The sequence below is a fragment of the Danio rerio genome, chromosome 4, assembly GCF_052040795.2.
Source record: "Danio rerio strain M-AB ecotype USA chromosome 4, GRCz13ab, whole genome shotgun sequence".
NCBI lineage: Eukaryota > Metazoa > Chordata > Actinopteri > Cypriniformes > Danionidae > Danio > Danio rerio.
This window is the reverse complement of record NC_141024.2, coordinates 63692429-63707349: the sequence shown is the minus strand read 5'-3', so window position 1 is coordinate 63707349 and position 14921 is coordinate 63692429. Positions and strand designations below refer to the sequence as shown.

The following is a 14921-nucleotide window of genomic DNA, read 5'->3' as shown; positions in this document are numbered from 1 at the left end:
CCCCATTAATGCTGGTATAAAGATGCAAATGAGCAATGGGGAGCAGTGAAGACTCAAGACACATACAGTGGGGGATGGGAAGTTCAGCAGCTTTACAAATCAGTTTTACAGAGAAATAATGATGTATTGGGAAAATAAGTTGACTTTAGCCATCTTTATTTGTTTTGCTGCTGTTGTTTTATAGTACTATTGATGAAAGCTTTTTTTATTTTGGCTGCTGCATTTTGTAGTTAATGTTGATACACTTATGATATGTAACACATTTCATTTAATTTTTTCCCAAGCCTGGTTAAAAGGTATGCAAGAGTTGTGTGTTTTTTTTTTTTTTGCAGAAGCTTCTCAGTCTCTTGGCTGAAGTCTTTGTTTAAAGATGCAAATGAGCATTGAAGACTCAATTCATACCGATTTCTCAATACACACAACTACATTCACTTATATAATAGTGATAGAAGATGTATACTATTAAACTGTGATATATTATCATTCGTTGAAAGAAACAATTTCTAAACTTTACAGTGAAGTTTTATTCATGTTAGGTTTAGTCAATATATTGACATGAGCTAACTATTAGCAGAGTTTTAGTCATTTATTTATCACTGAACTTGTTCTTTGTGTGAGTTTAGAGTCCTTTATTTCTCCTAAAGCACCTGCAGCTCATTTCTGACTTTTGTAATAGTCAACACACTCTTAACAGATCAATTATTTACTTACAAAAATGTCTATAGATTTTAACTATTAAAATGTAACTTGTTTCTGTGCCATTTTTTTTTTCTTTTTTGCCTCTTATTCACCTGGTATGTATTAAAGATGTTTATCCCTCTATTTATCACTTGTGTTTGTGCAAACAAATATGCATAGACATTCACAAAAGCATATATAAGATACCATGTGACAAACCTTTTCCTTTTAACACAGTAAAGCTATCACATACTGTGATGCATCTAAATATTTATAATCAGAAAATAATTACATCTCAAGTTAAATTATTGTATAGGCAGTTTATACAGAATAATTCAATGACAAGAGTTCACTTTTATAACTACAAAATGCAGAACTGTTAATGTGATTAACCTGCTCCACCTACACCAACTACAGCATTTCTCAGACTTCTTTTTTCCCCATGGTGTTTATTACAGTAGTGAACATGACATAAAACAACAACTGCACTTACTCCTTTAACTTGTTTGTAACAATGAAATTTAAATATCTGTGTCACATATTCATTTAAATAAATGGCTCATCATTGTGTGCAATCATCTTTAGTAATAGCTGCCTGATCATTAACTGAATAGGATCGTTTTACATATAAGAAACCCGTTAACATGTATAGCTGTTCATGCCAATACCAACTTGATAGACTATTACATGAACATATTACATGAACAGGACCTGCCTTACATCTCTTAAGACAAATAAGCATAGTGTCTATATCAATACATGCTTGATTCTCCAGATCGCTACATCTGAATGATGCCATTTGACCTGTTTAACAAATAACAACCATTTGTAAGCAAAGTTCTTCACTAATACCAGTTTACCTCAAATAATTACACATGTGAGTGCAGTGGTGCAGTGGGTAGCTCGATCGCCTCACAGCAAGAAGGTTGCTGGTTCAAGCCTCAGCTGGGCCAGTTGGCATTTCTGTGTGGAGTTTGCATGTTCTTCCCGTGTTCGTGTGAGTTTCCTCCGGATGCTCTGGTTTCCCCAAAGTCCATAGACATGCGGTATGCATGCAGTGTGAATGAGTGTGTATGCATGTTTCCCAGTAATGGGTAGCAGCTTGAAGATCATTCGCTCTGACTCCTGATTGATAAAAATAATAAAAATAAATGAATACATGAGTAATATCACCTGAGTAGCAGTGCGATGTAGCCTTCTATCAGTTTTTGTATTTCTATTTGTTGTAATGGCCAGTTGTTATTGCAATTAAAAATGAATAAATACATTTTAAAAAGAAGCAGTGTAATGTGGCTGTAGGCTGTATATCAGCAATGATGGGAGGCGTGTTTTACAGTGTACACTAAGCACTCAAGAATGATTGTCCCTCTACCTGTTGTTTAATCCCCTGAGAACTTTGCTCATCTTCAGAACGCAAATGAAGACACTTTAGATGAAGTCAGAGAGCTCCTTCATCTGTCATAGACAGCAAGAGTGCCGAGATGCTCAAAGTCCAGAAAAGGAACCAAAAACATTTTTAAAACATGTGACATATGACTTTAGTGGTTCAATTGTAATCGAGTTCCAAGAACATTTTGTGTGCAAGAAAATGTTGAAAAAAGCAGCCAGGTCCAAAATGAGAACAGCTGAACCATGTCTGTTTTTGCCTCCGTATTCTCTTCATTTGCATTCAGCAGAAGAGGCTCAAACAGGTTTGGTTCAAGTAAAGGATGAGTAAATGACATAATTGTGATTTTTATGTGAACTATCCCTTTAATGCTTCTGTAAGTAAAGGTAAATTAAATATTATTACTGAAGATATTGCTAAAGAATGGCAGGAAACGTGGAACACAGATAACAAGAGACGACAATTCATGTGGAAAAAAGGAAACTCTATATAGACCTATGATGTTGTAGAAATAGAAAAGAAGAGGTTATAATTATAAGGATGAGATTTGGATTCAGATATTATTTATTCATTTTCTTGTCAGCTTAGTTCCTTTATTATTCTGGGGTCGCCACAGCGAAATGAACCCCCAACTTATCCAGCAAGTTTTTACACAGCGGATGCCCTTCCAGCCATAACCCATCTCTGGGAAAACTCAGATATTAATAGGAAGTAATGTGTTGCAGACATACAAGTCATCATAAGTGGATTAAAAAAGTTAAGAAAATGTTTAGATTTAAGGTTTGTGTGAGAGAAAGCAGATATAGTGTAAAGTAAAAACCATGGGAGAAATATATCAAAAAGTCATGACTGCAAAAGTAAGTGGCAAGAAAGCTAAACAAGAAAAGACTTTTATTTTGGCGTGTGACGTCATCAGGCGGCGCCGCTTCAGCGCTGTGATTCAACTGGAGAAAGGTTTGTTTTAAAATGTTTACACATATATAAATCGATTTAAAGTTAAAGTTCGAAGGTTTTAGTTTGTTATACGATGCTAAATTATGTTCCTGCTGTTGGAAATATTTTAATCCTTTATTCAACGTAGTATTATTTTATTCTCAGTAACCGAGGGCTATTGTTTGAATAAAGTAACAGAAAAGTGTGTAATAAGTGTTCTAAAGAAACTTTTTGTTTATTACTCTCATATAAAGAAACCGTTGAAGCAAGTGTTGAAGAGAAGTTATTTTGTTTCTGTTCATTGTTTTATCTATTTTAAACAATAGAGGTAAAGTTGGTTTTATATTCACACATTCGTTCATTTAGAAGTCTCTATATTGTTTACCATGTTACTTTGAATATTCGAGTGGAATTAGCATGCCAGTATGACTTGAAAACAACATTAACACTGTTTATTTGACTGTGAACAATGCTGTACTTTGATAGTCATTAGCTGCTTATATTATTTCACTATTTAGATTTTGCAAATAATACTTTTCTGAAATTATATTATTAAGGGGGAAGTCTGAATGTGTAAATATAAAACCAACTTTACCTCTATTTTTAAACAGGGCATTTTTATTGTTTTATTCGTTTTAAACAGGATAAAGTGTCCAAACAGAGAAAAACTCCTGCTGAAGCGACTGATCTCCACACTGTTATAAAGATGGCGTTTATTAAAGAGGAGAGTGAAGATGTGAAGATCGAAGAGACATTCTCAGTCAAACAGGAAGATCTGCAGGAACAAACAGGTTAGTTTTCATTCTCAAAGACCAACTCAGTCATATAGAGGTAAAGTTGGTTTTACACATTCGTTCATTTAGGAGTCTCTATATTGTTTATAGCATGAAAGTATAACTTGAAATCACAGCATTTGACTGTGAACAATGTTGTACTTTGATAGCCATTGACTGCTAATTTGATTTCACTATTTAGAGTTTGCAAAAATAATTTTATGAAATTATATTATTAAGGGGAAAGTCTGAATGTGCGAATATAAAGCCAACTTTACCTCTATAATTAAATCCATCTTGCAGCCCTGAGTGTGCTGCCTAGTTCTCCTAAATGCACATAAGCACTCATTGATAAACAGGAATGAGTTTCATTCATTACTTGTTCTCATGTCTTTTGTCATTATTTTATGTATTATTAGTCTCCCATTTTCTCTACCTTCTTAAGGTTATTGCTTTCCTTGTTCTTCTACTGTTAGTAAAGCGGCCTTGAGCACTGGCAATATATAAAATAAATAAATAAAAACAATAAATTGAAAAAGTTTAACTGAGATGAGGGCGAGGCAGTGGCGCAGTAGGTATTGCTGTCGCCTCACAGCAAGAAGGTCGCTGTTTTGAACCTCAGCTCAGCTGGCGTTTCTGTGTGGAGTTTGCATGTTCTCCCTGCCTTCGCGCGGGTTTCCTCCGGGTGCTCCGGTTTCCCCCACAGTCCAAAGACATGTGGTACAGGTGAACTGGGTAGGCTAAATTGTCCGTAGTGTGTGTGTGTGGATGTTTCCCAGAGATAGGTTGCGGCTGGAAGGGCATCCGGAATATTAAAGGGACTAAGCTGACAAGAAAATGAATGACTATAACTGAGCTGTCGATATTTGACCTACAGTATAGTAGTATATCATAGAAGATATCTGCTATTACAGTGATAGTGTTGGTATAGTACTTTCCATTTGCATGTCACATTGATCACAATTCCCTTTTTTCATCAACTTCTTTATGCGGTTAAACTGTTAGAATTACATTATTATTATAATACCTAATTACCAGGGCTAATAAAAATTTTAGGCCTTAAAAAGTCTTACATTTACTAAAGTATTGTGTTGTAGGTCTTTATTTATTTATTTTTTTTAACAAGTCTACATTTTCCTCTATTCATGTTTTGCTACTCAGCCTGTCCAAAATCACCAACAATCCATCTCAATAAAACTTAAAATTACCTTTTTAAATAAAAAATTTAAACTCTATTTATCATAATAGTTTAATTATTTTTTCTCACAATAACTTTTGTTTAAATAAGCTCCATGTATTTCCTGCTGAGGATATCGACTTGCATAGATTTATTTTATTATAGTTTTTAAAACTTTTCAAAATATTTGTAAATTTTTTTAAATAATTTTTTAAAGGTTATTTTGAAAAACAATTACAAAACAATACAACTAGAGCTTTTGTTAAAAAATATCGAAAATATTGTATTTTTTTCATTATTCATTTGTTCTTGTATAATTAAATAAAAATATATATTTTTTGAAAGGGCAAATTAAAATCTTTTCCATCTGGGCCATTTGAAAAATTTCTTTATGTCAGAAAGCTTGGATGCCCCCAATATTAAATATTCTGAATGAAATGGACACTAAAATAATTAACTGTTATAAAACATTGTACAGTATTCTAAACTATATGATGTTGTTGAGGGACGACATGAAGCAAAGCTAACAATTTATAGTGGAACAATAACGTTTAGCATTGCACTGACTACAACTGGCCAACAAACTAGTCTAAAATGACTTTTGCTGTTTAAGAAATGGATTACAGCATGCTGATGATATGCAAACATTTTAGTGTAAAGTTTGTCAGTATTGACCATATTCTTCTCGTACCAGCAGGTGCCGCCATTGGACGGTATTAGGCATGGGACAATGACAGTTTTCAAGGTATACCGCGGTTTAAAAAAAGTTTTAAAACCAATATTTTTGCTGTACCATCGTTACGTTTTTTACATTTTGTTTGAAGATTTTCAGGACAACAGTGTCTCCAGCAGAAAATATATCCAAAGATGCTGTTTTAAATAGTAAAAAATTAATTTGAATTATTTAGCCGGACATGTTTACTGCTCCAAAATACTTTCAAAGTTTCTCAAGAGAAAATATGTTGTGTTCAAAGGGGAAAAAAAAGTTTAGGTTTTTTAACCAGACATTTAAAAAGAATATATTTATAAATGGTAATCACAGTACTGAGAAATCATGATATTTTTAGTCAAGTTTATCACATCGTCAGAATCTTATACTGGTCTGTGACGGACTGAGCCAGCACTATAGTAAGGGGCATACAAAAAGTAGATTTTTAAAAAAAAATATTTTTAATAAAGTCAAAAAATTTCTCAAAAACTCAAAAAATAAATAAATGAAACAATTAAATCAATTGAAAAATCAATAAACTAAACAAAGAAAACAAAACTGAGTTCAAACCAAACTAATAATGAATAAACCAAAAACAGAACTCCTTGAAATGACAAGACTGACCACATTTATACCAGAGGGACTAGTCCACAGTAAACAAGAAGGGGGAGACAAAAACAGACAACAACAATAAACTAAGTCAAATATCTAAATACAAATCTAAATATTAGTTAAATAAATTCTAAATGAAGCAAAACTAAATATAAATCTGAACAAACACTGCAAATCATTAATGAACTTAAACTAAAGATCAGCTCTCCCTCCAAGCCATTAAGCCAATGGTATCGATTGGCGGAACCAATAGATGCCACTTGGCGGCACGTCTGCCCTTTAGTTTGTTGTACTACATCCAGAAACTCCGTTCCTCGTCGACACTGCAGCACGGTACCTTAAACTCAAAACAAAACAAAATTAACAAAACATACACCACACTGGCCATCACATGATCCATGCTTAATGCTGCTTGATGTTGCAAAGTCAATCATTCATTCATTTTCTTGTCGGCTTAGTCCCTTTATTAATCGGGGGTCGCCACAGCGGAATGAACTGCCAACTTATCCAGCAAGTTTTTATGCAGCGGATGCCCTTCCAGCCACAACCCATCCCTGGGAAACATCCACACACTCAATCATACACATACTCATATACTACGGACAATTTAGCCTACCCAATTCACCTGTACCGCATGTTTTTGGACTGTGGGGGAAACCGGAGCACCCGAAGGAAACCCATGGGAAGGCAGGGAGAACATGCAAACTCCACACAGAAACGCCAACTGAGCCGAGGCTCGAACCAGTGACCTTCTTGCTGTGGGACGACAGCACTATCTACTGTGCCACTGCTTCGCCCCTGTTGCAAAGTCATATTTTCTAATTTTATTATTTTTCTTTGTATGTATAGTCATGAACACATTTGTTTGTGGAGAAAGTAGCCGTTTATTAGTCCTAGTCATTTCTCCAATAGGCAACTGAAGCTCTAAAACAATAGCAAATGAGATCAGGGCCCCATTTCAGAAAGGAGGCTGAGTGAAAACTCAGGGCATTTTAACCCCGAAATGAGAGAAACTCTTGGTTTTGTGTTTCAAAATGACAAGTTTGTGAAATTCGAGAAAGCAGGGTAAGTCAAGCCTGTTTCTGAAAGAGAGGTAACTTGGTAACGTACTCTGTGAACCTAACCTGGTCAACAGGTTTTATTCTTTAAACTCAGTTTTGAGTTTCTATTGGTCTCCTTTTCTTTTTTAAAAAGATGAAGCAGTATTTCTCGCTTAGCCTTACATTTCCAGCCACCTATTTTTATATGCATTTTGGATAGGCTATGAGCATTAAAACATCAGTTGATGGAAACATCATGATGCACATAACTTTTGAAATGTAGGCCTAGAAAAAACATGGACTAAATCTTCACCATGTGTTCATTGTGTGCTGACATTGTCCTCTGAGGTGAATGTCATTTATTAAACAGAAAAGATTCATGTAGCTTTTCCTACCGCAGTAAATTCTGTTTTTACTGTTGAGATTTGGCTTCAGTTAATCAGGAAGTGACTAGTTTAATCTCTTTGATTCATTAAATGGAAACGCTGATTCTTTCATTCATTTTCTTTTTGGCTTAGTCCCTTTAATAATAAGGGGTCGTCACAGCGGAATGAACCGCCAACTTACCCAGGCCGTTTATATGCAGTGGATGCCCTTACAGCTGCAACCCATCACTGGGAAACATCCATTCACCCTCATACACTATGGACAATTTAGCTTACCCAATTCACCTATACAGAATGTTTTTGAACTTGTGGGGGAAACCAAAGCACTTGGAGGAAGCCCACATGAGCGCGGGGAGAACATGCAAACTCCACACAGAATTGCCAACTGACCCAGTCCAGGCTTAAACTACCTGCGCCACCTCGTCGCCCGGAAACACTGATGTATTTGCATATTTTTTATGCGATATTCCAGTTTTGCAAATAAATTTGATTCACATTTTTGGATAGAAAGAGCTATTGCCTACATTTCAGTCACACAAAGAACAAAGTCACAAAGGAAAATGGCTTGTCCTTTAATGCAGGGGTTTTTAAACTGTGGGTTGCGACCCACTAGTGGGTCGCACAGTGAACAAATGTGGGTCGCGCAACGTCACATAGCTGCAGCTATATTTACATTGCGGTGAATTAAAACCAGTACGATTGATGGCAATAACTCAAAAACCTCTTACCCTAAAAATATCTAAAGTGTGTTTCCTACAAAAAGACAAAGCTGGTTATGTTTCGCTCGACATTAAGAGCACTGCTCCGTTTGAGCCCTTGCAATCTGCGTTTAGCTGGTAGAACTCTGTCTTTTTATTTATTTTTTTGCTTCGTCCTGCGTGTTTCATTTTAACCCTCTCAGGCTCAAATGAAGTTTTAGAGACAGGAAAAATCTGATATTTGGGTAAAATTATCATATGGGGTAGTACAATAGAATCCTGACTTTTTTTAGAGAGACTTTCACATGCAAGGCGTTCTGAGATGTTGCAGATTTGCAACATTGGCCCAGTGTGGTAATTAGACACTGTCGACTGAATATGATATGAACAATAACTTTTTATATACAACTTTTCAAACAATGTAACAAATTGCTTTTTTAGTGGCAGAACAACAACAAAAACAATATGGGATCTAAATCCAATATCTCAAATCCTCATTGTGTCCAAGTCACTTTGTCATGTGGTACTCCAAGAAACAGTTTTTGTCTTTTGTGACATCTGGTGTGCAAGTGGGGAAACTGTTGGTTGCATATGGACAACCAAGTCCTGCAGTGGTACTTCTGAGTAGGAAAAACTCATAAAATATGTATCTGGAGTAATAAGGTGGTTAATTTTTAACCGTTGCAAATCTGCAACGCCTGCCTTGAGAGGGTCACTACTAATTTTCTCTTAAATAAGCACAAACAGTTAATAAAGTAGTCGAATGCTTTCATTTTAGATCTTTGCATTCTAACATTAACAAAGGGGCTTGATCAAAGGTTGATCATATTCTCTTTTAAAAAAAGAAGTGTATCTTTTTCAACAAAAAAAAAAAAGATCAGTTACAGCCAGCATTCCAAAAAAAAGCACTTTGAGCCTCATTTTGTGCATTTCAAATCGCAAAAATTCAAAAAGCCACAGCCATATATTTTTGACCGCTTTGAATGGATTTTTTTTACCCATTTTTCCATATTAAAATATTATGGTGGGTCTTAAGAATGAATTACTTGCCTAGGTGGGTCCCGAAACAAAAACGTTTGGGAATCCCTGCTTTAATGAATAATTATCCTAAATTCACAGACCTTCGACAGGGACATGTACTGTCACTAAATTAATGGGATTATTACTCATTCTAAAATCTATTTTGTTCTGCTTACATTCTTAGTATTCAAATATTTTTATAGATTTTTCAAAAGTCTTCAATTTTTCCACAACACACATATTGAACAATAAATTAACATAATACATAGCTACAGACATACTCATACCCCATAAAGAAAAAGGGAAAAATTTAAATAAATAAAATAAATAAAAATAGATTAAACAAATTAGGAAATTAGGGATAAACTCTCACCTAGGATATAATAACCCCTGAGCATTTAATCTAGAATAGAAAAGGCTGCCTAACCTCATAAAACTTTTTTGTAGAGCCTCGGATGGTGTACTCAAGGTGCTCGAGTTAAAGATGTGATAACACTTTTAAAATTCAATGTTTGTGGGATGGTGGGTTTGTTTTTTTCCACTTGAGAAGAATCAGGTGTCTGGTCAATAAAGAAGAATAGGCAATGATTTCTATGTGATTAGCTAACAGGTACATTTCTTCTGGCATTGTACCAAAAACTGAGGTCAAAGGATTAGGATCCATATCTTTATTACATATAGATGAAAATTATCTAAAAATATTGGCCCAAAAATGTATGTAATTTAGGGAATCCCCAGAACATCAGATCTGCTGGCTCCAAACCACATCTGGGGCAAGATGAATCTGACCCTGGATACATTTCTGCCAGCTTGCTCCTAGAAAGGTGAAGCCTATGAAGCACCTTAAACTGAAAAAAAAAGACCATGTCTAATACATACAGAAGATGAGGGTACCAGTTCTATGGCATATTGCCAGGCTGTATCTGATATTTTTAGTCCCAGTTTGTCTTTCCATTTTTGCTTTATACAATTTAGGGAAAAGGAGGCAGTTCTTTGGATCACTTAAAAAAAAAAATAGACATCATACCTCTTTGATATGAGTCCATGTTTACCAATTCATCTATCCAGCATGATTCTGGTTGGTTCAGTGAAGGAGAGAAGTGTTTTTTAATGGAACTACAGACCTTAAGGTACCTAAAAAAAATAATTAACTGTTGAAATGAGATAAATATGCCATCTTTTAACAGGTCCTTTACACAGTTAACTCCCTTCCTAGACCAGAATTCGAATGCTGAATCTATAAGAGGGAGGCAATATCGGATTGAACAAAATAGGAGCAGAAGGCAATGCTTGTTTATTATTAAAGTGAAGTCTAAATTGTGACCATATTCTGAGTGATCCATTAATAACTGGGTTATTTGTAGAATATTGTTTACTCACTGGAATCGAAGCACAAAGTAGTAAGCGTAAAGACACTGGATTAGACGTGTGCTGTTCCATCAGTAACCAAAGTGGGGCCTCATTAATACAGATGTTGGAAAGCCAGAACAGTGTTTCTATAATCAGTTTGTGTAAAATGGCCATCCAATAATAGGGTATATGCCGAAGCATGCTAGTAGGACTTTTAATTTGCCAGTAGCCTGTGTTAAGCGCTTTCGGTAAACTGTACGCCAATGCAAAAATCTGCGTGTTTAAGGTCTGCTTTCTTTAGAAGTCAGCAATCTCCACTGGCCGAGTGTTATCCGATATAAAGTGGGTCTCAGATTGTACAAGAAGCACTGCATTAAATTCAATTTTTCCCCGCCATGTCTTTATAATATGAGCTTTTATTTTACCCAAGTATATTCAATGGAACTTCTGCGCTAGCCTGCTGATTCTGATGGGTGAATGCGAGTAAAAGGCCTTTTGTCTTGTTTTACGCTTGAACAACTAAATGAATGCCAAAGTTTATTTAAGTGTATTTTAATTACATTACATTAAGTACATTACAACATCGATGCTGTAAAAGAAAATAATAAAAATAAAAAATAATCACAATAACAGGTCACCGGAAGTTTATCAGTATGGGAACAACACTAGCTTAGCATATACCCTATAGTAAAAGAAATTTGGCATTGCCAATCCACCCTCTTCCTTCTTTCTTTCCAAGAATTCCTTTCTCATGTGAGGAATTTTCTTATCCCATAAAAACGTAGAAATACAATTATTCAACTCCTTGAAAACTGACTTGGGAATAAAAACAATCACGGTCTGAAATAGAAACATAAATCTTGGTAGTATTGTCATTTTAATGGGTCCTACTTTATATTAAGTGGCCTCAACTAATATGTATTTACACAGGAATTCATAGTTTGTTACAATGTACTTAATGTGTGAACACTAGTGTTGTGGTACTCGAACTTGGACTCGAGTCCGGACTCGAGTCCAGTTTTGATTGGACTCGGACTTGTCACGGACTTGGGGAAACTTTTACTCTGACTTGACTCTCTCTGGCTGCATGCTAGCTTTTATTTACGCCACCGCACCATACCAGCAGGCAGCAGCAGCACGTCATCACCTTAAACGTGTAACCAGAAATAGCCATAATCACACAATGCGTACGTGGCTAGGTTTACAACAATAATGTCTTTAAAATCAGCAATAATTTGTCTTCTACCGATATGTTGAAAGAAAAAAAAAAAAAAGGTAAGAGCTTATTTACTTGAATTGTACATTCATATTGTAGGTATGATGTTAAAACATACTGTTTTGTTGTTTATATTGGTGTCAATATATCCGCAAATAACGTTTTGCGCTTTGGCTCTGAGCCAGAGAAATATGCGTTCAGCGCTTGATTTAGGCAAGGGCTTCTCAAATCCGGACTCCGTAATATTCAAAGTTTTCCTGTGTGACTCTTATAATGACATCCCGCTATCATCCCGATTCATTTTCCAATACTTATGCTTAATCTTTCTATGAAAAGTGAAAGTACACAGCGATCTCAAATGCGATAGAACTGCAAGAGCTGTTCAAGAGAATTGTGCTTTCACTTTATTTTGGCTTAAAAGCACGTTAAAATGAATATAAAAATGTCTGCATTCACTTCCATTAAAGATGTGCGTCGATCATCACATTTCTGAATCAGTGTAGCCTTTACATGCTGACTGACGGACGCGTTCCGTATAATAAACTCATCCCAGATCCCAGATCAGCTTCTGCTTTTGAGGGTAGGGTTAGGAGAGTATCAAGATTGTGTAAAATTACAGTAATTAAATGATGAAATAGCAAAAACGTTGTAATAATGTTGCTTGGAGTTGCATATTATATTAAGTCAATATAAGCACAAATGAATTTAATGTAGAGTTATATTCAAATCCAGACAGCATTCAGAATGGATAATCACTGGACTAAGTCCACAAATTCAAGCAATAATTTAATCTTTTTAAAGATAGAATGAGGTTTGACTTTGAATTTGTGTAAAAATTTATATTCAGGTAATATTTTGATGAGAGACATTGGAGAGATTAGGTCCACAATGTGAGTCTTCTGTGTGAGAATAAACATTACTGATTGTGAGCAGCAGTATATATCTGCCCTACATGTTGAAAATGCAAGAGAGAATCTGATAATGACACATTTCTGATTCTATTTATATGTAGTCAATGACAGAGTGAAAGAATATGTGTATTGCATAATCATCTCAATTGTTTCATGTATATAATTATTATTATTATGATTAATTAGGCTGGCTTGAGAAACAAGCCAGACTACTGAAATCCTATTTAAACTTATTATTTTTATTTATTATTCTTCTTCTTCTGAGACTAAAATTCAAAATATATCTCCTCCTAGAGCCTTCGAGCTATGACCACTAGAGATGCGCGGTTGGCGGTTATAGCCGCGGACTTCGCGGATAAACCGCGGATCGGGCGGATGACGTTACGAAAAAATAATATTTTAATTAAATTCGGGCGGTTGACGGGCGGTTGTACTGTTTTTATAGGCATAGCTGGCGCACCAACGAAAAAGCCTAGGACTGATTTCACAGAATGTGAGGAGGAATCAGATACACTAATTCTGGATGAAGTACAGAAGTATTCCTCTACAAACTTCCGTATAGACGGATCAGCAGAGGAAAATCTACTTTCCTTTTGGGAGAAATAAGGCCAGTCATTCCCACGACTACAGCACCTTTCCAAGAGAATTCTATGCATTTCAGCAACAAGTGCTGCGAGCGAGCGCTCCTTCAGTGCAGCAGGGCGCATTATAGTGGCTATGCAGGCGCTCCCGTCTGAATCCTGACACAGATGCTGTTTTATTCCTGCATTGTGCCAAGAAAAAATCAAACTAGACCTAAGGTCAGGCATATTAAACCAATTAGCCTATGTTATTTAGGCTACACATATGTTCAATATAAACTTTTGAGTTCGGTCAGCTGATAATTTTACGTTCATATTGGTTTAGCCTATTCTATTCTAGACATGTTGGCCTCGCTTTTACGTTTCGAGGCTAAGGTTATTTTGCCAGAATTTCTTTGTCGCAACTTTAATGGCGTAGTATTTCGTTATGTTCGAAGTATCTCGCAGGTTTGAGGGGAATGGGGATGATCCTTAGTCCATGGGTTATTGGGGCACTTGTCATACATGCACTTTAGCCTGGTCAGACTTTATGTTCGCTTAAAGAGGGATGGCATATCTATTTTTCTAATTTAATTTCTAATTGTGACGTTTTTATTAAAAAAAATTTCAACTGTTTGCCAAAGCATGCGACTATAGCCTATGCCTACATTAAGATATTTATGTTAATATTTTTTTTACTGCCTGTTGTTTCTTTTGGCAAATAAAATAGGTATTGTCTGATAGAGATATCAATAAAGGTTCATCTGTGTCGCAGAACTGGTGTTGTTTCCGATTTCTACAAGCTCAATAACATCCACAGCAAAAAATAAATAAATAAATAAAAAAAATAGTCGAAAAACTGTGCCCATTAATTAGATGTGCAAGGCAAGCAGGTACGTTTTTGGGGTTGCTATGGATAACAAATGTAAACTAATGAAAATTACTTATAATTCTATCTATTTACTAAAAAATAAGTGAAATAGGCATTTAGTAGTAGACTAAATAGCAGCATGTTGAAATTATGTGTCAATGCGTTTTCTATTAGGCTACAATAAAAAAGTTGTATAGTACAGTGCGTTTAATTTAGGCTATTTATTTACTTTTGTCCCTGTGCGCCGATTGGAGACTGAGTTCACTGCTGATATTCTGAGAGCTCGGGAGCTTCTCATTTCTTATTTGTGCATCCTCGTTTCCTTTCCTTGCTTTCTTTCCTCGTGTTTCCACCCCACCGTATAACGTTACGAAGGCAGGACGCAAGGAAAAGACTCAAGGGCCGAGGAATCGAATCAAGTGAAAAGACACGTCCTCGTATCTTTAGCGTCACTTCAAAGCGTCGTCAATTAATGACTTGCACGTTTGGATTAACTGCATGTCTACATTAAAGTCATTCTCTATTCTATAATGATCAATAAAGAAACATTCATTTAATAATAAAAAGGAATAAGCCATTCAAATAAAGAGCTCAATCAGC

At 35.5% G+C, this 14921-nt stretch overlaps 4 protein-coding genes across 7 annotated transcripts in view; 3 read left to right on the top strand and 1 right to left on the bottom strand.

The window, feature by feature from the left end:
• Positions 1-14921, bottom strand: part of LOC137489757 (protein NLRC3-like) — a 407221-nt gene that overhangs the window by 35848 nt on the left and 356452 nt on the right. The window lies entirely within an intron of this gene.
• Positions 1-14921, top strand: part of LOC148682312 (uncharacterized) — a 342019-nt gene that overhangs the window by 49585 nt on the left and 277513 nt on the right. The gene's annotated exons all lie outside the window — the stretch shown is intronic.
• The window catches only part of LOC137487276 (uncharacterized protein K02A2.6-like), a 252759-nt gene that overhangs the window by 63192 nt on the left and 174646 nt on the right, over positions 1-14921 (top strand). The window lies entirely within an intron of this gene.
• The window catches only part of LOC110439496 (uncharacterized), a 484284-nt gene that overhangs the window by 459428 nt on the left and 9935 nt on the right, over positions 1-14921 (top strand). Inside the window, exons 1-2 of one of the 4 annotated variants that reach the window (XM_088650312.1) lie at positions 45-3019; positions 3610-3789. In XM_088650312.1, coding sequence (XP_088506438.1) covers positions 2887-3019; positions 3610-3789 — 313 coding nt within the window. In that variant the 5' untranslated portion in view covers positions 45-2886. Of the gene's footprint in view, positions 1-44; positions 3790-14921 lie in introns of those variants that run through there. The other 3 variants (XM_087249994.2, XM_087249995.2, XM_088650313.1) reach the window with 3 other exon arrangements.